The sequence below is a fragment of the Saccostrea cucullata genome, unplaced genomic scaffold, assembly GCF_032062105.1.
Source record: "Saccostrea cucullata isolate Sc308-1 unplaced genomic scaffold, CSIRO_AGI_Scuc_v1 ctg74, whole genome shotgun sequence".
NCBI lineage: Eukaryota > Metazoa > Mollusca > Bivalvia > Ostreida > Ostreidae > Saccostrea > Saccostrea cuccullata.
Window position 1 is genome coordinate 483,041 of NW_026934212.1, and position 24,514 is coordinate 507,554.

A 24,514-nucleotide genomic window follows, 5' to 3' on the forward strand; every position below is an offset into this window, starting at 1 on the left:
CAAAGACTGTAAAAATCTCCGTATACTGTCTTCCTGGAAATGGGTATTTTTGCGCATTTCATGTAAGTTTTCATTACCCAGCCTACCGAGAGACGCGCCGACTAGGTGTGGCAGAGGACGTGAAATTATTCGTTGAATAAAGAATTTAGTTGATGCTCATACAAGGCAATTAACAACATTATTCCAATTCCTACCCCAGCACCTCCTAACTGAAAGAGGAACTGTCGGAACGGTCTTTGCTCCCGATTCCCTGCGTCCAGTAAACTCATCTCTGGCAGCTGAAAGATAAAGGCCTTATATACAGTTTAATTTACGGACAATTATTTCTTTTTTAATATATATATATCATTTCACAAGAAAACTTAAAGTAAGTAGAAATTTACTAATTGCTATTTGGTTTTTTTTTAAGAAAAGGCGTTTTTATTATTAAATTTTTTTGTGACATTTATGTTTAATTAATATCTATTTATATTATAATTATTTTGTTATAACTTTTTATTTGATATATAAAGTTCAGTATTATTGAAATTGCTTACTAGATCTACCAGTGAGATGTACAGGAACATGCCAGCGATTCCAACAAATATCCACGGACTAGAGTCTCCCATGTTTCCTACCGCCAACCCAATAGCCATGCCAATAAACGACAATAAGGAGGACACACAGTTACAGAGGATTGCCTTCTTAATTGTCATCCCGTTCTTCAGAAGAACAGCAAAATCACCTAAATAAACGGACACAAAGTATACTTTAAACATCGGGTGAGAGTTTCTGTTTTCTTTGATTCGTTATTGAAACTAAATCCGCTTAAAAGTCTATAAAATTTTGTTTCTATAGCCTAGATAGATATCTACTGTAAATAGTGAAATTATCACTCTTTTTTCGCCCTCGTTGTAAGAATGCTTATTGAAAAAGGCACTGTATAAAATATTGTTTAAATACTTTAAAGACCTACCCATTTCGTGTGGTAATTCGTGACACAGTATGGCGACTGAGGTACTAAGACCTCCAGTGATACTGGCAGCGAACGCTACACCCACCGCTATTCCATCACTGAAGTTATGAATGCCATCTCCAATAATGACCCTCCACACTAACCCTCCCATACTCCGGGGGACAGGGTGGTCGTGTGAATGGCCGTGACCTTTAGGGTGTTCATATTCGTGGGAATGTTCATGTTCAATTGAATGTTTGTGTTCATGTAAATGGCTGGTTTCATTCTCTTGTGTCTGTTTTTGTTCGGTAGTATCCTGGTCGTCAGAAAGTTTAAGGGCGATGCTTTCTGATTTTTCCTCGTCTGAAATAAAATTTAAATTTCAGATCTTACAGACACAACATTTTAAAAGAGAATTTATTAAGTTGATGCTACGCAAGTTTGAGAGACAAAGAAGTAACGTACCCTCTGAGATTATATTCAGTGTCATGTCTAAATAGTTTTCTTTGGTGCCTTTATCTTGCTCCTTTAATAATAGAAATCATGATGCAGAATTCAACAAAATTGTACAAGACTTAATATACATTTCTGATTATTACTTCATAAGACATCGATCTTTTTTTATCACGTAAATTGCTATAAATGAATCTAATCTTCTTAGAATTTTAAAAACTGTTTATGCGTTAAAACTTTTTAAAAAATTGACACCCAATTAACAGGCATGTGACGTAAACTGACAGTCCTATTGACTTACCTTGACCTTCCTGCTCATGTAGATGCCCTGTAGACGACCAATAATAAAGAAGCAGTAGATGCCAGCTAAGCCACACAACCCTTTATATACCTCTCCTCGACCCCCATCTGTGTCACCTCCTTCGCTAGTGAAAGCCTATCACACAATGGGAGAAAATGCATTGACTTTAAAGATATCACTGTAATTATTAATGATTATTCTTCATATAAATCAAATAAATATTAAATTGAAAAACAAAATTATAGCGATTTGTCATGGTTGTTCTTTTTTAAAACATCATTTTGGGGGGGTTTTCCCATGATTTGGTTAAGATTAAATGATATCGTTGTAAGCAAATTCGCTATGTCAGAACTCGCTATAAACGTGTTTCACTGTTTCTTTTATTTTTTTTATAATTTTATATTTACATGTGGGATGAGATGAAGCAGGGCGTCGCCGGATAGAGCCCCCACAGCTAGGGAGACCAGGAACTGAAGGACGGTGTTCAGAAAAACCCTCTGTAAACAGGGAATCACGGTCACAGCCAGGAGGCCTAGGACACTGATGGTAACGATAGAGGCGGATCCATAGCCCCAGGCTAGATTAAAAAAAATACAGAGATTGAGGCGGATCTATAGCCCCAGGCAAAAGAAAAAAAAAATACAGGTTGAGATAAGGTGGGTCAATAGCCCCAAGGTAGATAAAAAGAAACATACATTCTTAAATATTGTTCTCCATATATTTCAATCTATTTATAATACAAGTAGATTGAAATATATGGAGAACAATATTTAAGATCAAAAATCCATAAAACAATACAAAATAGGAGCAGGGCAAACACGGACCTCCAAAACATCAGAGGTGGGACCAGGTACCATGGAGGAGTGAGCATCCCCTGCCGACCGGTCACACCCGCCGTGTGCTCCTTGTCATTGTCGGGAAATAACGGAAAATCCATCGTCAAAATATTGTCTAAATAATGTATTAACAATTATTATGAAAAACGTCAGTCAGCATTTAACTCAATGATAAAATGTATTTGCTGACAAGGTCATTGAACCGACCGTAGAACTTACGAAATGATGACTTTAAACGAGACTGCTGTTATTTTTGTTTCATCAACTTGTTTGTCAATAATTTATCTCGTTTTAGAAATTGTTCATACGTAGAGCATGCTCTTGCATATCGAATCAACTGAAATATGTAAACTCCGTATGCAGATGTTGAAGGTGTATTGCTGCATAAGTAAGGGGAGCTGACAATTGAAAATTGAAATTGAATTGAAAAGTAAAGGTCATCACTTTTATCATAGAGTTTGCTTGTTAGATAACCATTAACGTCTTTTCCCAAGTAAAATATCCAAATATGAAACAGATACGTTAGACTTGTTTTTAACAAATTAATTTTGCAAATGACCAATGACAAGGTAAGTAAATTTACGAGTTCCATTTTGATTGAAAAAGCAGCTGTCAATGATATGAAAAAGCCAGGACTTTACTTCATCGTAGGGAATGGTTGTGTATAAAGTTGAAAAGTCGTAAGTTTTTAAAACTGTTAAATTTGGTAAAATCTTGTGATTTCAAATTGTCCAAAAATTCCTTGGAATTTTTTTTGTATCTAGATAAGATTTACACCACTTCTTGAATATATTTTTGTACGGTACCCTTGAAGTTTCTCCTTCACTACTGTTAATATCTTCGTGAAGAGGCTTGGTTGAACATTTACTAGATCCCGCCATGTATCTTTGTTTGAAAGGATTGTTATGAAGTTTCGGAATCAAATATAGATTAAAATTTATTTTGGTTCTTTGGGATAGAGACGTATCCATTAAGAAAAACGAAAACATGATTTGCGATAAGTTGAAGAGCTCCGATCTTTTATTCAAAACATAATAGGGGCTTGCACCAGGAATACAAGAAATATTTAAACAATCAAATACTAATATAACCACTTAAACTACAGTTCGATTTAGTTTTAGTAATTGGTGTTTGAAATTTTTAAATAAATGGTTTTTACATTTTGAGAGCACGTCTTTGTTATAAAAGATTTTTAAAAAAAAATGCCTGTAAACTTCCAGGGGTTCAAATTTTTTTTTGTCATAGTCAAGTCCAGGACTTAAAGAGTAAATTTTAGGCAAGTCCGCGAAAGAAATTTCAGAGTCCATATTTACCTATACATCTTTAACTTTATGTTACTTATAATTTATTTTCATTTGTTGCATTGAATGAATAAAGACCATATGTATTAATATTATATGTTTTATTATTCCTCCATAAACTGTCATATAGTCATACATGAGTATTTCAACACAATACCAGACTGATAGATTATTGGTACAATACAATAACTTTTACAAATACTCACTACTGAATAAACCATCTGTTACAATAAATAGAAATTAGAATGTGCTGTAATTTAACAAACTCATTGCTGTTTGTTATATTGAGGAAACATGAGGAATTGCGTAAAAGCAAGAGTCTTACCGCAACAGAAAATAAAAAGACGGATTGTATTTTCGAAACGTTCATAATGTTTTATGGGTATTTTATTTTAACGTCCACAAACCCACATTTTTACTTAATACATTTGAGAATTTGCTTTATTTTTAGCTTTACGATCATTTTTTTAACTTAAAAAAAAGATTAACAAGAAACATAGCCAAGTCCCAGGACTTTGGCAAGTTCTAAATGTCGAGTCCGGATCTGGAATTTGTTAGTCCGGGACGTCGGGCTTGAGGAATTTTGAACCCCTGACTTCATAATGATAATGATAAATTATTGTATTTTGATAAAGAGACCTGAAAAGTTTATTTAAATATATTAATAATAATGTTATATACATATAGAATGATTATTTAATTTTAAACAATTTCTCTTGCATTGAATTCTTTTTTTAAAAAATCACAAAGGAATACCATAACACTGGGAAAATTTAATAAACACTATAAAGTCAACGTATCAAGGATACCTTCCTATTATGTGGGTGATTATACCTATTTCTTGCCCTCAATTTTACTCTATTGTTTGGGACGCGAGTAAATTGTAATGTTCATTGTTAAATAGAGATTACTTTAATTGCATATAGATTGTTTCCATATGTTATGCAGTGATGATAAATAAGTTTCAATAATCTCATGCCCCTCGGACAGTTAATACTAATGAAGTTACATACGATTTCACGATTAATATGGACTGGTAATAATGTTAGCATTTTTCTATATGTCATGAAGGATACACAAACACAGAGACCCTTGAATATACTCTAAAATAACCATTCATGTAGTTACTTTAAGATGTTTTTGATAGTTTGTATTTCCCTATAAATTAAACCATTTTTTATTTTATTTTACTTCCGTATTTGGAAACAATCTGTTGTAAATTAAAGGTCAGAGTTTTTTAAGTGCCAAGTTAATTGGAGTGCATATGTGTTCTTATAGATACAGATACTATAGCATTGTACCGCAGAATATCATTTTATCAGCAGAATATCTTTTATATCATCGTATCATTGACCTCACTGGAAGAGTGTTTACACTAAATAAAAAACAAAGGAAATAGAGGAATACTAACCTTCTGGTAGAATCTGGATAATTTCCTCCATCCCATGGGAATCTGTCAAGAGCTTATGATGCTGCACATGCGCCTGGGGACATGCGCGACCATCGAGCTGGGCCATCATGACAGGACACATGTGATGAAATTGGTCAGCGGTAATGACATTGAGAGTACTGAATCCGAAAAGCCTCACCATGTCAACAGGAAAAAGGCACTTTAAAAATAACAGACAGGTTAATTCGTTTATACTTATATTGAAGTACCAATAGATTTCAAGCTTAAGTTTTAGAATCACACGTGGATTGCTTTTTTCGGAGACATCCCTTTATCACTGTTCATTTTTGCCTTTGGATTCAGGAATTTTGATACAGTCATACTACGATGCTGGACATCTGTTAAGTCACTATTTATAAATTTGTATCTGCGTATTAAGTACTACACTTCATACAATTGGAGGCACTTGATGTTTTTAAGAGGCCGTGTCAGTAACCATTGAGATTTACATGGAAAGTCAAAAATTTTGAATTGGGCAAAAACCACCCTAAAATATTTGAACAACAACAAAAAACACATTTAAGACAAATTTTACAAATTTATTCATCATCATTGGTTTCCATGGCAACAAATGTGATTTGCATAGTAAATTCTCAATGAAACATTGTAAAATAATACAAATTTAGACATATTTAAATGCAGAGGGGGGAACAATTGGAAGGTCTAAATTTGTTTTCTTATACTGAAATAATGAAAGATGCATCAGAAGAAAATATCTTTATGTCTGTAAGTATTTTTAAAAATTTTGAAATGGTTGCTATGGCAACCGAAAAATGACAAGGTTTTCATGATGGGAATATCCATGGAAAATTAAGTTTTTCAAAAGTTGAATACTTAAAAACGCAACAACCATAGATATTGTATGTCATACAAAGTTAAAGATATATCCCAATCCTATGTAATAATAAAATAAAAATTGGTAGTCGGATGTCCAAATTTTTTTTAGGAATCAAAATTTGCATTTTTTTCAAAACACTTTCAATGGATTTTCGCAAGTTTTGGCAATTTTTTTTTAATATTACAAGAGATATTTAACAGTTAGATGCCATATCTACAGAAACATAGTACTTAAGAAAAAACTCCATAAAATGTACGACTTTTTTACAAAACAATAGGAAAAGTAATCTCCATAGCAACGGAATTTATACCCTAGCAACTGACTTGACTAGGATCGGCAAAACATGAAACATACACCCAAGAAATTAAAGCCTCTCAAGTGGAATATTTGGGTCATGGCATCCTGATCAACTGTCAACCCTGTTGTACTTACCCCATCATATAAGTAATAATAAGTACCATTGCTCTACAATGTCTAATAGTTATACAATATAGTCAGAATGTGGACCAAATACGCAAAAAATTGACCATATATGACATAACAAAAGCTGAAGTTATATGTCAAAATGACGCACTGTTCAACCCAAAGGGACTCCAATGCTGTCTACTGGCTAATTTACATTGCTGTATCATGTTTATTATTCAAGTTATAAACCTAAAAACAACTAGAACTGTCCAAATGGGACAAAATACCCCCCGCTGGGTTTTTCAGAAGTGCTAAATCATGAATATTTTATGGATCTAAGAGAAGAGAGAAAAGCTAAAACATTTTAGTGCAAATGTAATGGCTTATTATTTTTTTTATAAATGAAACGAGGGTGCAGCCTAAAAAATAAACTAAATGTATGGATCACACATGAATTATTATTTTTTTTGTCAGTGACCTTGAACTTGCATAAATGACCTTGGTTTAAAGTCATGACAAGTTCTCAGGTCAAAGCAATGTTTGTGTAAAATGGGAACCTTCCAAGTTTATCAATAAGAAAGATATGGACCAGGCATGAATTATAATTTTTTTTACTGTCTGTGCCCTTGAACTTGGACAATTGACCTTGGGTCAAAGTCATGACACACCCTATGTCATAAGTAATCTTTGTGTAAACAAGAAAGTATCCAAGTTTATCAATAAGAATGATATGGACCAGGCACAAATTATGAAGTTTTTCCTTTCAGTGACATTAAACTTACACACAAAGAACCTTTGTTCAAGGTCATGACACATCCTCAATACAATAAGCGATTTTGTGTAAAACAGGAATTTACCAAGTTTTTCCATAAGACAGATATGTACAAAACATGAATTATGAACTTGTTGCTTTTATAACCTTGAACTTGCATAGATAACCTTGCATCAAGGTAATGATACACCCTTAGGTTATAAGGAATCTTTGTGTGAAATAGGAACTAACCAGTTGATCCATAAGCAATATATGGACCATGCACATATTAAGAAATTTTCCTTTCAGTGACCTTGAACTTAAATAAACTTTGCTGAAGGTCATAACACACCAGGTCATAAACCCTCTTTGTGTGAAGTAGTAGATTCAAGTTAATCCAAAATAAAGATATGTGCCAAACATGACTTTTACAATTTTTCTTTTAGTGACCTTGAACATGCACAGATGACGTTGGGTCAAGGTCATGACACATCCTTAGGTCATGAGGAATCTTTTTGTAAAATGGGAACTTACCAAGTTAATCCATGAGAAAGATATGGAACGGACACAAATAATGAAATTTTTCTTCCAGTGACCCTGAACTTCCCCAAATGACCTTGAGTCAAGGTCATGACACACTCTTAGGTCATGAGCAATCTTTGTATGGAGTAGTAGATTCTAATGTTCCTCCGTAAGAAAGATATGGACCGTACATGTTTGCACACCTAGACAGACGGACGGACGGATAGACAGACAAGCTGATTCCTATATACACACCCCCCAAACTTCGTTTACAGGGGGTATAATGAGAAGTCGTGTCTGTGAAACACAAGACGACATTATACTTATTCAAATGAAAATAAACCTTAACATCAGCAAGGCTTGTGAAAATGTAGTTTACAGCAACTTTATATTTCAAGTTTTATCTTATTTTACTATCAAAGACCAATCAACTGGTCAAATATCAATGCTCACTAAAAGTATCACAGATATGAACGTAAAACAAGAGTTTTCCAATAAAATGTGTGTCTCAGGAATGACATATCAAATTGTGACAGACAGATAGACTGATGGTCAGCTAGTCAGACTGACAGACAATGGAGAAGTGATCCCTAGGAGTCCCCTTGCTATACAGGCGACACAACTAGGCACCATTACAGCATATCTTGTACCTGATTCTGAGACTGAATTTTTTCTGAAGTGTACAGTCAAATATTTTACAGAAATATTTTGCTAGAAATAATAATATTTCGTATAAGTGGAAATTTTAGCGAGATGCAAATTTAGCGATTTCTACCAAAGTCTGGTATTTTATTTTTAGCCAGAAGTAATTTTAGCGATTTTAAAATGTTTACTTAAGAAGCTTTTACAAATAATAAGACATTAACTTCTAGCAATATTCAATTTTAGCGATGTCAGCACCCTCTCTAATAATGCCAAAATTAAATCCTCGCTAAAAATTCTACTTATACAGTATGTTCTTCAAAGTACATTTATGCACAGTAAACAAGAAGTATGACACATTTGATTTTAGACATTATCTATTTTAACCAACTAGAGCTAGAGCAGTATAATCCAAGTGTTGTCCACAGACAGATGGACAAACAAACAGGGTGATTCCTATATCCCCCTTCCAAAAACTTTGATATCAAAATCTTAAACTTAGTAAGAAAATGTTTTTTAGTTCACTGCTTTAAGAGCCATATCAGAAATCTGATTCAAATTGTTCATGTTCCCTTCAGCTGTCAAGTCATTTTCTTCACAGTCAGTGTTAGACCTCTGCCTTTTCACCAATGGTATCAAGATACATAATCAAGGTCTTCCTTCTATGTAATGGACTATCTTCATGCTCTTGAGAATCCTGGCATTCAGATAACTTTCACAAGGTGTTTGGAAAAGTTGTCGTCTGAAGTTGATTCCACCTGCAAAAGAAAGATACAAAATCAATCCAACTAACAACTTCATTTAAAACAAGTTCATTTTGACACAAATAATACTCATGCTGAGACAGTGTTTCACAGCCCTGAGCCAAAGTCACACCTTCAATGTCAAGGTCAAGGTAAAATTTGATGGAGTTTTCAGGTCTGTATTTCTATTAATTCTATATGCCTCATGGAACAGCTTCATACTTGGCATACAATGCTCCTAATGATAAGGTGGTGTGCCATGACCCTAACTCCATGTCAAACTTCAATGCTCAGGTCACAGTAGACTTCAATGAAATTGTCTTATCTGAAATGCATTTCATACCTGCCTCAAAAGCTCAGCTTACATGACACAAATGTGCATCATGATATCAGTCTTTAACAACCTTTGACAGAAGACCAGGTGAGCAATATTGGCCCATTTTAGGCTTCTTGTCTGGGTTTAAAATATGAAGATCATAGGTCAAATGGATTTAAGTTATTGAGTCACAATCCTTTCAAGTTTGAAGTTTCCAGAACATATAGCATTTGAGTTATCTCTCAACAAAGAAATGGATGAACAAAGTGATTACCGGTACTCTTTGAGGCTGGGCTCTTATTAACAAGCTGATGCTCAAAGTAGTTCTTAACAATTCAGTACATGTAAAAAATTCAGTACAAACCTCTATTTGTTCCATATGCTTTGAATCTGGTTGTACTTCATGGTTATTTGGTAGTTCACATAGCAACTCATCATCATCATGTATTCTGAAAGTATTTCATATCTGTTTACAAATTTCCATGACCCTACTGCATATAGTTGCTGATTCTTTATAATAAACAAGCTGATGGTAAAAGTAATTTAAAGCAAGATAAGTTTGTGAAACAGTATGCCCCAATCGTCAACAAATATAGAAAAGCTAGTTTTAGCAAAAAGATCAAGGTCTAAAGGTTACTGATGTTGGTGTAATCTTAAAGAACTTAATTAGTGGATTATGTATACCAAATATGATCTCACAGTTCAAAAGTCATTGTAAAGGTTAAAGCTGACAACAGATAGAAAGAAAGGACAAACAAAAATATATTCATGCTCTTTGGGCATAATAATTCAGTACATGTAAAAATTTCAGTACAAACATTTATTTGTTCCACATTAATTGGATCTGCTTGTACTTCATGGTTATTTGGTAGTTCACATTGCAACTGATCATCATCATGATTCTCCTGAAAATATTTTAGACCTGTTTACAAACTTACTTGAGCCTATAGCATATATAGTGACTGGGATATGATATAAGACATTAAACTGGACAAAGGGGATACTCCAATACTTCTGATACTTAACTTAGTGGAACTCTTTCACGATGGAGGTAGGGAACGTCTGTTGACTGGGGACAAATGTGCTATTGAATACAATGCAAGATCGATCATTGTAGAATTTATAAGGACAGATAAGTAAATAAATCCTGGTGGAATACTGTCCTTAACAATCGCTGAACCAGCCTAATTAATTTTTGAGAGGAGCTAATCCTTCAATGTTACATTTTTTACGATATTTTTAACTAAGCGGGCTCTTCTCATTCAATTTTCATTGAAAATCATGGCATTTTAAAGCTGATAAAATAATCTAAACTTTCCTTATTTGACAATCTACTATTTGGAATTCAATTCTTGGCAATACATTGTACTTTCGGCATAAAATTGTTCAAATCATTCGATTGTCCCTACTGTTAACAATGCCATGTGCCCTGGTAATCTCGTGAGATTTGAGCTTTCTCAACTCCCCCACAAAAGAGTGGTAGTAAGTTAGATAACTGCGAGGTAATCACGATATTACATATTTAGTCTCACATTTTCAGAATTATCGTATTCAGAAATTGTGCCAAACCTGATCAAGGGCTTAGGAGAAATAGCACCCCACCCACTCCTTACTTTTTTGGGAAGTCAAAATTTCCTGTAGTTAGAATTTATAAATCCTGGTTCCCCTCCCCTCCACTTTAAGGGTCAGGAGCAAATTTTGAAACCAGAGTTGAGTCTGTTATCCTAGTTTCCCTTCCCCTTTTCCAACCAATATTAGCAACCTCAAGTTTTGTCATCTTGTTTTAGTGTAACTGCAGAACTGTAGCTCTCCAAAAAAATATATATTGATAGACCCGAGATAATGAGGTATAGCGGGTATGGCTATGAATTTTAAGAAATATTGTTTGAAATATTACTTATCAAAGGAACACTAATATGCAGACATACACGATTGGAAATCTACCAATTTGACCTTATCAGTGATTGATGAATATGCTCTAAGTAATAAAGTCTGAAATATCTGGCATTTTCCAGTTTTTTTTTTTTTAATATTTTCTGTGCCAGGAAAACGTCAGAACCAGCGCCATTACGAAAACTGGAAATTTCGCCATTTCCAGTCAGAGTTGATTTCCCATACTTGGGAACCGCATTAAATGCCGTTGTCACAATTTATCAATGGCACAATGCTTTTAGTACTTGACAATATCAATGAAAAGAAAATAATCACTCATCATTTCGATACAGGACTTGTATATTTTTTTTTTTAATTTGTAAACGCACGAAATGAAAACAAATCTCGACAGTCAGAGAAAATGTTTCCATCGGATCATATATTTACAAACAAACCATAAAAACTATATTGGTAAGTACTAGAGGCATTGTACTATTGATAAATTGTGAGTTTGACAAGTAATTGCAAGTATCGAAAATACACCCGAGAATGCTGCCTCTGCTTGGAATTCCCAGTTTTCGTAAAGGCGCCGGTTCTGGCGTTTTCCTCGCACGTAAAATATAGAAATAGTTAAAAAGCCAGGAAAACGTCAGATATTTCGGACTATAAATAGTACTTTTCAGTCACCTACAAACTCTTGATGCTGTCATGTTCTGTCATGTCCTCTGTAACCGCACAAGACCTGCTTTATACATCTTTACATAGTGTTTTTCTTCTCAGACTTCTGCTGCAACAGCAACTTTCTGTTCTTTATCAGCAGGAGAGTTCCACAAAAGGGAGATAATCGTTCACGCGTTTTCATATTTGTGGTGCATTCTAAATCAAATTATTTGCTATAGACTACCCAACTACCATTTTTTATTATTGGATTTATAACTTCAAAGCTCGTAGTTTCTATTGCATGTATGATTATGATAGAGTTTGGTTGCGTTTTCGTGTAAAATATTTATAAAAATCATGTTGATTTTACAGCATTTGGTAGAAACAAAGCAAAGTAGGCCCCAATGCTTTAAAATGAACATGGGAAAAATTAAATCTCCCATATATATTGAAATTAAGAAAAACATAGTTTGATTCTGTAATTAATTTTGACAGGGTTATCAATAATCAAATTTCACACTTTCCAAGCATTAAAATCACCGTTGCTATGGTAACAAGGAAGATGTGACCCAAATAACTCATGTTTGAACGGACATTCATCTAAACTTCCATGCACCCAAATATTAAAGCAAAATATTTTTTTTCACATTCCACTCACTTTATATACAATACTCAATGGTTACTGACACGGCCTCTTAACTTTCCTTTAAGTGACATACCTATGGAATGCCATATACGACAGCCAACTGCTTACTGCCAACTGCTGACTGCTTACTGCCAACTGTCAGCTGCTTACTGCCAACTGCCACACATATTTGAATAAATTTTATTTTCATATTGATATTTATGTAAATTAAAAAAAAGGCGCGGATCTATAGGACATTTTTTCCAAGGGGGTTACTCTATTAAAAAAAAAATCCAACCCAGAAATTTCTTGACAAGATAAAAATACGTAAATACCTTTCCTAAATGTGAAAATTAATTTCGGCCGGGGAGAGGGGGTTCTTATGCGTTATACCTTCATGTGTATGACATTTTCAATACCACCTTAACACGAATCCACATTTTCGGTTGGGGAGGGGGGGGTGGGTTCTAAGGTCCCTTTTAGTTGATTTATTTTATACATTAAATAACTTTTAGTTGGTTTAGTTTGTGCATTAAATAACTTTACAAATTTTAGAGGGGTGTTCCGGACCCCTCTCTCTAGATCTATGCATGTAAAACATATTTTATTTGTACAAACAAAGAGATATAAATGTTTGATCGGCGTTTTGTAAGTGGAGGGTCCAAGGTCAGTTATACCGATAGTTCGTTTAGTTTATTTAACGTATTACTGAACAATTTTTAAATGCCCCCCCCCCCTGATCTATGCATGTGAAACATTACAGGGACGTAGCAACGGGGGGGGGGGGGGGGGGCAGGCCCCCCTGCTTTTTTTCCCCCAACATTACCGTTACTGTATATTGAAAGGATGGTTGCCCCACCCCACTTCTTACCATAGTATAATGATATCAAGGATATGTAGTATTGTATGGAAAACAATTGGAAGTGAAAGGTAGTTGGCCTTAAAATAAATTTAGCCACCTACCCCCCCCCCCCCCCCCTAACTAAATAGTATTTTCGACTTCGTTCAAATTTTATTTTTTTTTTTTTTTTTTTTTTTTGCTTGTCAACTTTTTCAGGTAAGTAACAAAAAAATTTTCTCTGTCTGGCCCCCCCCACTTTCAAAAACGATGCTACGTGTCTGCATTATAACACACAGAGATATACATCTTTAATTTGAGGAAATTTTTAACTATAGAATATAATGGAAAACGGTAATTTATTTTCAAAACGTCTTTCTCTGCGAAAGGACAAATCTTTTTTATTATTATTCTCTCTTCAAAGGTTTTGTTGTCCCAGTGGGAAGGGGGTGGGGCTTCTTCAAAGATTAAAAGCAGAAAATAGTCTTTTATTACCTATTTCAAATGGGAAAACAAATAAAAAAAATTAACAATGTACTTTATCAACCGCATATTTTGAATATACATCATTCAATTCAATTTTACCGGGTGACCCCCTTGGAAAAAATATCCTGGATCCGTGCCTTTTTTTCCTTTTTGTGAAAATTCATATAAATATCAATACAAATATAAAATTTATTCAAATATGTGTGGCAGTTGGCAGTAAGCAGCTGACAGTTGGCAGTAAGCAGTCAGCAGTTGGCAGTTGGCTGTCGTATATGGCATTCCATACATACCATTTCATCCCTATCTTAAAATAAATTCATGCGGAGTTCAATTTTTTATCAAAACACGTCAAATACGAGTGTAAGTGTTCTCAAATACTATTTAGAAGATTAATAGACGCAAAAAGGACAGCAGTATCATATAGTCTCATTTTTAAAATATTAACCAATCTAAATACGTACAGTGTATAATAATATGATAACAATATAATTGTATTTCAACCAACAAATGAAAAAAAATTTACACATGTCTTTCATTCTTTACTGTACATTAGGCTAACAATATAAAATACTTTCTTTTTTATATTTTAAAACATTGCGAAAATGCTTTGAAAATAGGACTTTCTCCAACAGTTGCAACAGTCACTTCCCATAAACTCTTTGAAAGAAAGACTTTTATTACGTTAAATCTGTTATAAAGTACATTTAAAGAATTGTATCGTAGATCTGTGTGTTGCATTTATGGAAAAGTCCACTTTTTAAAAATTATTTCATTTTGAGATGAATTTGGTCAATATTTTTTCTCAAAACTTTATAACCTGCGTATTCATGACCATCGCCTCATTATACAGAGTCCAACTTACCTTAGAAAATATATCCTGATGCCTCCTATGCCTATGTCTCCTTTGCAAAACTCTTTTCTTCTTCGACTGATGTTCATGGTCCGAATGCAAGGGTACAAACTTGGCATTTTTAAAATGTTCTTTTATATCGTGTGCTATTTGAATATCACCTATTTCTAAATTTTGGAAAAGGTGTTCCAATCCTTCAAACGATATAAAATACTCGTTTCCGTACTTTTGAAAGATATGCTTGATGAACATTTTCTCTATAGAAGACATGTTCTGATTATCTCCAGCAATCTCTTCCACGCATGTTATAGATAAAATCACGGCAATTACAAGTATTGTCATACCTAAAATTGAAAGATTATTCAAGATTATATCTTTCTGATACACTGTGAATTCTTTGTATCTTGCATTCGATATCCTTTTTCATTTCACTCAACCCATGTGGTTATGTTCATACGTGTGATTATATTTTATCATTCTGATTTTTTAAGAATTAATTATTTGTAAATTTTCATCTCCACGTGTATCAAAGATTATTAATTTACTTGAACACTTTTCTTGGCGAATGCTTTCCAAAAAAATATTTATAAACCTCCAGGCTGACCAGTAGGTTTAACAAAATTTGCCTTCTAAGTATGAGAGTATCAGTGGACAAATAGATCTTTGGATGACAAACTTTTTTGTTCATCTCTGTTGTTAAAATTTACTAGAATAACAAGGAGTTTAAGATTTATTAATTAAAATCTCTTGGAAATTTCACCCAGTTGACTCTTATTTATTCCACAAGTATCCTTTCGAGTTTAAGTAAACAATATTTCAGTAAACTGGCATATTAAATAATCTACCATCCAATAAAATAAAAAACAATTATTTACTTTCATATTAATTTTGTGTTTTAATATATTGTAAATTTTATAAAATATAAATATAATCAAGCAGTATTTACCCATTTGGCTACGTGACTTCTATCGATTTCCTCGGTATACATAAACGGTAAACACCTGACAATTTAACTTCATTCAAATCTTTTTAAATCAGATCTAATGGTTTCTATGGCAGCATTGTAAAAAAAAAAAATACGTCATCGTTCATGTTTATATGGGGTCATTAAACAATCTACTGTGAAGTGCTCTTCACATTATCTGTTAGTCTCCATTCAAATTCTTAACAAAGTACATCCGACTTCTATCAGTTCAGGCCTTCTGACGAGTCAAAGAAAAGGAAACAGTTTTCTCCTTGTGTAGAAACTGATAAAAACATAAAGCTCTAAATATGCAGCTGAATAAGGCAAAATTATCGTAGGAGTCTCGAACTTTCGAATTTAAATTGAAGCATCCGTTTTCCTTAATATCTTCTTGTATAAATTGAAAACATGCACACGTACATGTAGTTCCTCCTGTCATTGAGTGTGTTATGTATAACTGCAAAGAGCATTGACGCAATGAAGATTGTTACTATGACATTTTTAATCAAAGTACATAAAATTTTGCAATAATTTTTTAACAATTAAATAACAGATGGAATAATGGATTAAATATGACATTGACATTTAAAAAACAGAGAATTACATGTACATAGAACTTTTAAAAAAAAATATTAACATATCACATTGGTTTAAACAAACAGCTTGGTTTCATTGCTTAATATGGTAAATGTCACACTTATTAAACTAATTATAAACACTGTACAAATGCAGAGAAAATTTTAGTGCGTAATTCTAATAAACTTCAGCATCATGTTCCTCAGTTTATTTAAATAATAATAGTAGCCGTCAAATATGTCACTTGGGTCCGAGGATCTGTGCTTTAAAAATCTTTAATTCTATATCGTAAAAGGCTTTAAACTTAATAATATAACCAACTGCAAAATCTTTGCAACAATAATTTAAATACATAAAAATAAAGAAGGTACATTATCTTAGTGGTATACAGCTGTACATGTCAATATAATTAACTCTAATACGGTTCAAGTCAAACTTTTCACATACTTGTATAATGTTCAAATACATTACAAAAAATTCTCTTTACATCGGTTCTTCAAGAAGGAATAAAGAAATCGTAATCTGATGTTTTGGCACCTGTTGTCTTGAATTTCCTTTGACGATGATAAAGGCGTGTAAAGGCATCAAATTTATGCCCCTGGTACCAGCTAGGAGAATGACACTTTGGTCTATAACTCTGGTCACTATAGCTAACCACTGGGTCTTCTACTGGCTGATTTAGCAGATTCTCAATGGAGGTCAGCAGATACTGTATATTTTTATACTTCTGGATATTTGCAGGTTGTTCCGTGCAGTTGTTTTCATGATAGCTACTGGAAGGTCCAATCGCCAAAAACATAGAAGCATTTAATATGGTCGAAACATTTGGTAAAACAGCGGAAAGGATAGCTATCGATTTGAAAGTACCATTGGTATCGGATTGCTGTCCTGTTTTTATGACCTTGTACAGACCTTGAAGATTAGTGTCGACTTCAATTTCAGTTATAGCTCCAGACACAGTATCCATTGTCAAACGTACAGGATAATCATCGAAGTCATTCCAGCGCTTTAATCCTGCGTCTGATCCGTTCTTTATCCTGAAACATGCAACGGTAGAAATATGCGTGTAAACGTCATCTGTACTGCGCTCTATGTGAAGGACAGGTGCATACACTCGAATATCTTCACCTTTACCAGCTCCATTCAAAAAATCTACTACCAATTCGAGAGATTTAGGTTGCGGTGCTCTTTCTTTCGCCGGAATCAAATCCAGAATCTTCGAAAATTTCAGCTGGTCTTTGCAAATGTTTTTGAAGTTGTTCCTCTTTGGAGCAGTAGTTTTTCTTGTGCGTTTTTTCTTACTAACAGCTCCATCCATTTCATCATTTGTGGTTTTCTTCTGTTCCTTCGTTTCTTGCTTTGGGTTTCTCTTTGTAGGATGTTGTGGTTTAGAATTAGCAACGGAATAAGGCATCAGTAATATCTTATCGCCCAACTGAAAAGTATAAAATGGCATTTTTCCTAATAGCTCTTTTGGCGTATTGTATGATTCGTCTGAGTGCAATTGCATAGGTAAGTTCAAATTTTCCACCGACCGTTTGAATTCTGCAATGGGGTTTTTACAATTTTCAGCTGTGTTGGCATGCGGTTTTGTGTAATCGTGGTCTGATTTGTCTTGAGAATTTTCACTGAGAGAATCACTATCAATACTCCTCATCAACCGTTCGTACTCACAGTAAAAGCATCCACTACAATCTTTCTCAGGTGGAGCTGGACTTTGTCTAAAAGGCGAATTACTTGGAACTGAATAGGTCAACGGCTTATCTAATCCCGTACTTGAATTTTGTGCATTATTATTTGGCATTGGTTCATTCTTTGTTTGAGGAAGTTTGTTACAACACGGACGCGAAATCCCAGAGCTTGATGTCTTCTCGGCTTTTTTCTTGGTGAAACATCCCTTTTGGTGCATGGTTTTAAGAGGTGACATCTGGTAGTTTTTAAACGATTCGTATTCTGACATCGTCATAACCGTATCTAAATAATTTTGCTCAGTCACAAGGTCTCGAACTCTTTCTGTAGATTGAATTGAATAAAATTGCAAACTTGCTTCATCAGAACTTTGCTTTTCTAGTCCCGGGAGCTTGTCGTATGATGTAGAAAAGTTTTTAGTCGGTGATACAGATGGTGTTCTGGATGAAGTTGCTTTACATTCGAAGGAGTTACAAATAGGCCTTTGCATGGCTGGCATACTACGTACATTAAGAAGACCTTTGGTTTCCTTCATGGTATGGATACCAGGCGATACCTCAATCAGTGACTCCGAAGTTTTTGATACTAGTGGTGTGGTCGTAATTTTACCTGTCTTTTTGTATCTCTGCCTCATTGATTTACTTTTATCCTCTGACATTTCTGATATTTTCACCGCTGAGTTTTCAAGCTTCGATTTTGTTGCTCTGATGAGTGCATCGTAATTTTTTGGAACGATGATTGAAGGACCACGATAGGGTATGGTGTAGCGTGTGTTTTTATATCTCCTTGTCAAAGATTTCTGGCTCTTCTGTAGTGATGCTTCTTGCTGTTCGTCCTTCGCATGATGATCATCTACACCTTTTAGATCCACCATCAAAGGAACAGAAGTCCTCTTTCCAGGTATGCTTTTCTGGGGTGTGATCGTGTTCTTAATTCTTTTCTGTTTTGTATCTTCATTTGAAAAATCTTTGGAAATAATTTCTTCGTCAAGTTTCTCTTTTATTTCCATTTCTTCCTTCTTTTGAAGAAGTTCCCGAACAGTTGGAGGTCTTGTCTTTGATTTATTATGAGAAAGGATGGTCGGGGCAACTTTGCACTTTTTCACTTGCATTACGTCTTTATCTAGAGGAGGGATTTCAGCAGACTCGTTTGAGATTTTGTTTAGCTTGGTAGTGAAGTGGTTTCTGGCTTCTTTCAGAGGGGAAACTGACTCTCCTTCCAGTTTACCTGGAGTATTTGTTTTTCCAACCACTTCTAGTCTCTGAAGAGCCGGTTTATAGTCCTGTATTTCTAAATCACGCTTCACATCTGAGAGCTTTATCAGAGAAAGATGGGTAGGCATTAATTTCGTCTTTTGTTTTGGGGGACTTGTGTCTGTTGATACTAAATCATTTTTCATTTTTGCACCCAATGATAGTCTCGGAGATGTTACCATATCCGTTATGAATGATTTGTTTATTTTCTCTTCGTAATTAGAATGATTTTCCAGCGAGGAGGAACTTTTGTACTTTTCTCTTGAGATGTAATTTCTGGTGCAAAGACTATCTTCATGTTTGATGGTTACTGACGACATATTTAGACCAGAGGCAATTTTTTGCTTTTGAGAAATTTTCTCATTCGAAAAAGCATTGATAAATTGGGGGTTTTGTTGTAGGTCTGTTGACGGCTTGATTGCGTCATTTCCTATGTTTGAACAAGTTCCTTTGGCCGTTGTTTTCTGGTCATCTATAGACCCTGGCTTACTAGGACTGATAACGCTGTTTCTGGTGGATTTATTCACGCTGTAGTTGTGCTTAATTTTGTATTCTATTGTAAATGGAAAAGATTTTGCAGAAGGTGTATTGTTGCTAGGGGACTTTTCTACACCTGAAGGGATACATTTTGGTATATCTCCCTCTCCTAACTTTTCTAACACTACAGATGCCTTTTTGATATGTATTTTTTCCGGAGTGTTGATTTTAATTATCTCTCCCGTGGGACTTTTCATCAGAAAACCTTCTCCATTTTTGACGCAAGCCACTGGTGACGGAGTATTAGGTTTGTCCAAATCTTTGGATGAGCTGGCCATTTCTAAATAAAGATGAAGCAATCAGAAAGAAAGAGTACAGTTATGGTTGCAAGCCTTTCTTTGAAAAAAAAAAGTTTGAAACACTTGTTGACTTGAACCACTTAAATATCATTAAAAATTATATTTTATATTATAAAAAAAATAATTGGTATTAACATGCTATCCATTTTATTTGGGGGGTTTCTGTTCCAGTTGAAGGTTAAAGAAAAACAACCATTTTATAAACAAAAATTTCAATTCTACATGAATCTAATCTACATTAGAGACCTGAAAGGCATGTACATGTACCAATGAAGGTGTTCTGATTTTATTTTAAATTCGAAAGTCAAAATTTACAATTTAAAAGTCATACCTCATTGTGCTCACGCTGATTTTAAGAAACTTCAATTTGCGCAAGATTGAAATTGAAACAAAAAAATTGCTTTCATCATATCGGGACCTGTTACTTTTTTGTGAATCTCTGTTTAATATAAATAATGTTGTCAATATTCTGTGAGAATTTTTTTTCAAAATATTTTTTTAGTTTTAACTATTTTAATGCAAGAATACCGATTTACTCCTATAGAATATACGTGCTTAATAAGATTAATTCTCTAACCACGGCAAGTTTCTAATAATTAAATAAATGTGATGTTCCTTATCTTCATATTTTACATGATGTTATATACAGGACTTTGTACGACCTCGGTTAAAACCAGCATTTCACAAATATGGTCGAAGTAAATTAATAATGTAATAAAGTATTATAAGTTCATTGTACAACAATATTGACTACAGATTAAGAGACTACCGCTGATGTGACAGGTCGACAGGGGATGCTTATGGCACGCCAAATTCACAAGAATGAGCTAGTCATAGTTTCACAGTCGATAAACTAGGTTTATCGGTTGTAAACTATAGTTTACGGACTGTAAACTATAGTTAGCAACGTTAATCTATATTTTACATCTGTAAACCATAGTTAACGCGATAATCCATGTTTCACAACCGTAAACTATACTTAACACCGAAAACGATCATTTGCGATTGCAAAACATAGATTATCTGATAAATACAGTTTCACGATTTGTAAACTATAGTTTACAAACCGTTAACTATAGTTAACGATCTGATAAATATAGTTTCACGATTTGTGAAACTATGATTAACAACTCTTAACTATAGTTTACGGTTGTAAACTATAGTTTACAAACGTGAATCTATGTTTATCAACAAAATCTATTGTTAACGCTTTATTCAGACAGATAAACTTAGATTAACATTCGTAAACTATAGTTAACGACCGTTAAATATAGTTTTACAGATGAAAACTATACTTAACGAATCGTTAACTATAGTTTACGGTTTGTAAACTATAGTTTACAGTCGATAAACCTAGTTTATCAAATGTGAAACTAGGTTTATCTAATTTTTGTGAATTTGGCGTGCCATAGATGCTTACTCCTTCTCCACACCTGATCCCTATTCTGGTGTTTCCAAAGCTCCATATGTTGTCATGCTGACATGCACGATTCATGATTCCCATTGATCGTTATATTATCTTCATTTTATTGGAGAAGTGCAAGGCGGTACTTAGGGTGTTGATACTCATAAGTTATGTTATTTAAGTTGATGATTTTGAGAATGAGTTAATAAATAAACAGATCAAGAGGCTTGTTAAATGTCCTGATGTTGTTGATGTGGGATTGTCACTTTATATAGAGAGAGATAAGTCGAGGATAAGTAAAATGCATGCATGGTCAGGTGGTTGATGTGAATCTATTTAAATCTAAATTTATATTTGTAGCATCTGCATTTAGACTGCAGGAGACTATTGTTAGGGTGGATAGGGGGACCAAAAATAACATTGTACAAATATTCGTATGAACTTCGATTTTATATATGAATTAAATTTTGTTTTAAAAATGCAATATTTTTTACTTAACATAAGGGGATTGTTGCGGAAATGGAAATGAACTGTGTTCATTGTTTAATAAAGTCTATTAATTTACTGAAATAATAACCGACTTTTAATATGTATTGAACGAACGCTCTCCCACAAAGAGATCACACGCAAATCTCATCCGCAATTCCTCTTAATTATACCACTGTAGAGACTTAATTCACAGAATCTTTGTTATATAGCGCCATTGTGCACCTCCTTTTTTACTTTTTGATCGGACATATATTTCGGGTTACCCACAGCAAAACATGGACAATGCCATTCTTTCTGTAATATTGAAGGGTACCCATCTCTTATCCGCAACTCCTCCTAAACTATGCACTGAATAAAATTTAATGATACATTCACAGATTCTGTATAATATAATAAAATTGTCCACTAGCTAGCTCCTCTTTTACTTTTTGGTCTAACACTTATTTCGGGTCTCCCAGAGCAAAACATAAAATTTGCTATTATAATCAAATGGGAGGCGGGGGGGGTATCATTTAGTGAACCCATTGCTCGCAGTATTTTGTTGTTGTAGTACGAGTGTAACTTTCTACAATATGACTTTAAAAACGGCTGATTTTCAAGAATTTAAGAAAGGAGCGTCTGTACTAAATATATAAAGAAAAATAAAAAAAAAATATGTTTGCAGGAAACATGTCTAAATGAGTATATTATACAGGCCTAAAGGCATAAAAAGCTGACATTATGTTTTAACTATGCGTTTTTAATTTCCATAATCATAACTGAAGATCATTGGTTAAATGAAAAATGGGTATGAATAACTAAGTATTTCGGTTGTTTAATAGTTTTCAGTTGTTTACTTGCGTTATAAAACATAAAAAATAAAAGATGAAAAAAAATTATGATTACATTTAGAGAGACCAATCATTATCATATGATGATATTCTAAACAAAATCATAAAATTGATTCTTAAGTTTCAGTCAAAAGGAATTCATTCTAATTTTTCTGGACATCATTTTGGCTGCTAAATATACATGTAAAATACATACAAGTTCATCATAGGCGTCGGAACCGTGGGGGGGGGGGGGGGGCTTTTTTTCCATATATGTACTTAGTATAGACATTGAACATATATTCGTAGGTTTAGCCCCCCCCCCCCCCCACTTGCCACAGATACGTCTAAGTAAAGGTTAAAAATGGGGAAAGTGGTGGTGTTTGGAAAAAAATTGTTGGTACTGAAGTTCCAACCTTAACCCCCCCCCCCCCCCCCCCCCCCACGAAATAGGATTTTCGTGCTTGGGAAATGGATTTGGGAAATGGATAATTTCCCTTTTTTTTTTTATTTTGCTTGTCAGATTTTTTGAAGGTACAATTTTTTTTTTACACTTAGCCCCCCCCCCCCCCCACTTTCAATTTGCTTCCGACGTCAATGTTTTAGTAACGTTTTGTAAAAAATGAAAGTGAATTTGAGAGCGGTGCCGAATTTGAAAGTTTATGTTTATTTCAAAGGTTTTGCTTGTTTCGGTATAATAAACAATTCATTGCATGAATGTTCGGGAAACATGAAGACTTATTCAGCCAAGAAATATCATATTCCCCTCTGGCGAAGCCCTCGGGGAATATGATTTTTCTTGGCTGAATAAGTCTTCATATTTCCCTCATTATCATGCAATAAATGTATATTATATATAAAAATATGAAAATGATTTAATACTGTTCATCGCTACTGTACAGTATACTAGTATTACACTTTGTATTTCTCTTTATACTATATCACCAGCATCAAGAATCAACAATGAGAACTAATGAAATCATAATTAAACTCAATGTGAATTAACGAAAATAATAATTTTTGAATATAAATGCAAATTATGTACATAGTCTTTCAGGTAACTTTTTAAAAATCAAAATGAGTATATAAATATAAATAAAATCGACTGATATCTTTAGGTGCACATTGCATTGTCCTGTTTTTGCCCATTTAAATGATTTTTTTGCAAGGGATATAACTTACCTGGAATGAAATCTTCAGAAGGTCAGATTCCTGCAGAGTTTTGAATCAATAGATCTGCATATATTAGAAATGACGTCAAACTTAACGAATTTGACGTCATCCATTGTTCAGGAAAATATGCCGTATACCGAGGATTAAATTTTAGAATCTACGTGTATTTTGGTAAATTCATACAATTTGAAAAGTTAAAGTACATGTATAATTATTTTTATTTAATCTGACTTTTTAAAAATTGCCTTAACTGTATTTCTAATGAAAAATGCTGAATTTCTGACAAAAAGACAATTTTATGCGATTTTTTTTTTTTTACACCTGACATCGATAAGAAAGTTATGATAAAAAAGACTGACTAGTACAGTTGATTTGAATTTTAACTCTGAATATTTTTATATTGAAATATTGCTGTTATTCATTGTTTAGTTTCACAGATACAAACACTAGTACCTTGACACAATCCTTTCCCTGCAAGCCCCCCCCCCCCTCCTCAC

At 33.8% G+C, this 24,514-nt stretch overlaps 2 protein-coding genes across 3 annotated transcripts; both read right to left on the reverse strand.

Moving 5' to 3' along the window:
- Positions 1-58: 58 nt before the first annotated feature.
- Positions 59-16,126, reverse strand: LOC134240155 (zinc transporter ZIP10-like). 2 transcript variants are annotated; one of them, XM_062722258.1, is made up of 9 exons: positions 15,770-16,126; positions 14,836-15,167; positions 5,237-5,435; positions 2,096-2,265; positions 1,689-1,823; positions 1,400-1,460; positions 956-1,297; positions 537-724; positions 59-278 (listed from the first exon to the last, which is right to left on the reverse strand). In XM_062722258.1, exons 1-9 carry the CDS (start codon positions 15,771-15,773, stop codon positions 126-128), a joined length of 1,584 nt encoding a protein of 527 aa, XP_062578242.1. In that variant the 5' UTR covers positions 15,774-16,126; the 3' UTR covers positions 59-125. The 2 variants fall into 2 exon arrangements, with proteins under 2 accessions (XP_062578242.1, XP_062578243.1); XM_062722259.1 differs by lacking the exon at positions 15,770-16,126 and adding an exon at positions 15,369-15,396.
- Positions 16,127-16,317: 191 nt separating this feature from the next.
- LOC134240156 (uncharacterized) lies at positions 16,318-24,090 on the reverse strand. The gene is made up of 2 exons (XM_062722260.1): positions 24,027-24,090; positions 16,318-20,122 (listed from the first exon to the last, which is right to left on the reverse strand). The coding sequence occupies exon 2, from the start codon at positions 20,118-20,120 to the stop codon at positions 16,860-16,862; it is 3,261 nt and encodes a 1,086-aa protein (XP_062578244.1). The 5' UTR covers positions 20,121-20,122; positions 24,027-24,090; the 3' UTR covers positions 16,318-16,859.
- Between the last annotated feature and the right edge of the window lie 424 nt (positions 24,091-24,514).

Coding starts and splice junctions, on each gene's coding strand:
- LOC134240155 (XM_062722258.1), bottom strand. Junction 2,266..5,236: donor TATCCAGATTCTACCAGAAG/GTTAGTATTCCT, acceptor TTTTTAATCTAG/CCTGGGGCTATGGATCCGCC. Junction 725..955: donor CGAATTACCACACGAAATGG/GTAGGTCTTTAA, acceptor CCGTTTATTTAG/GTGATTTTGCTGTTCTTCTG.
- LOC134240156 (XM_062722260.1), bottom strand. CDS start 20,120: ATGGCCAGCTCATCCAAAGATTTGGACAAACCTAATACTCCGTCACCA.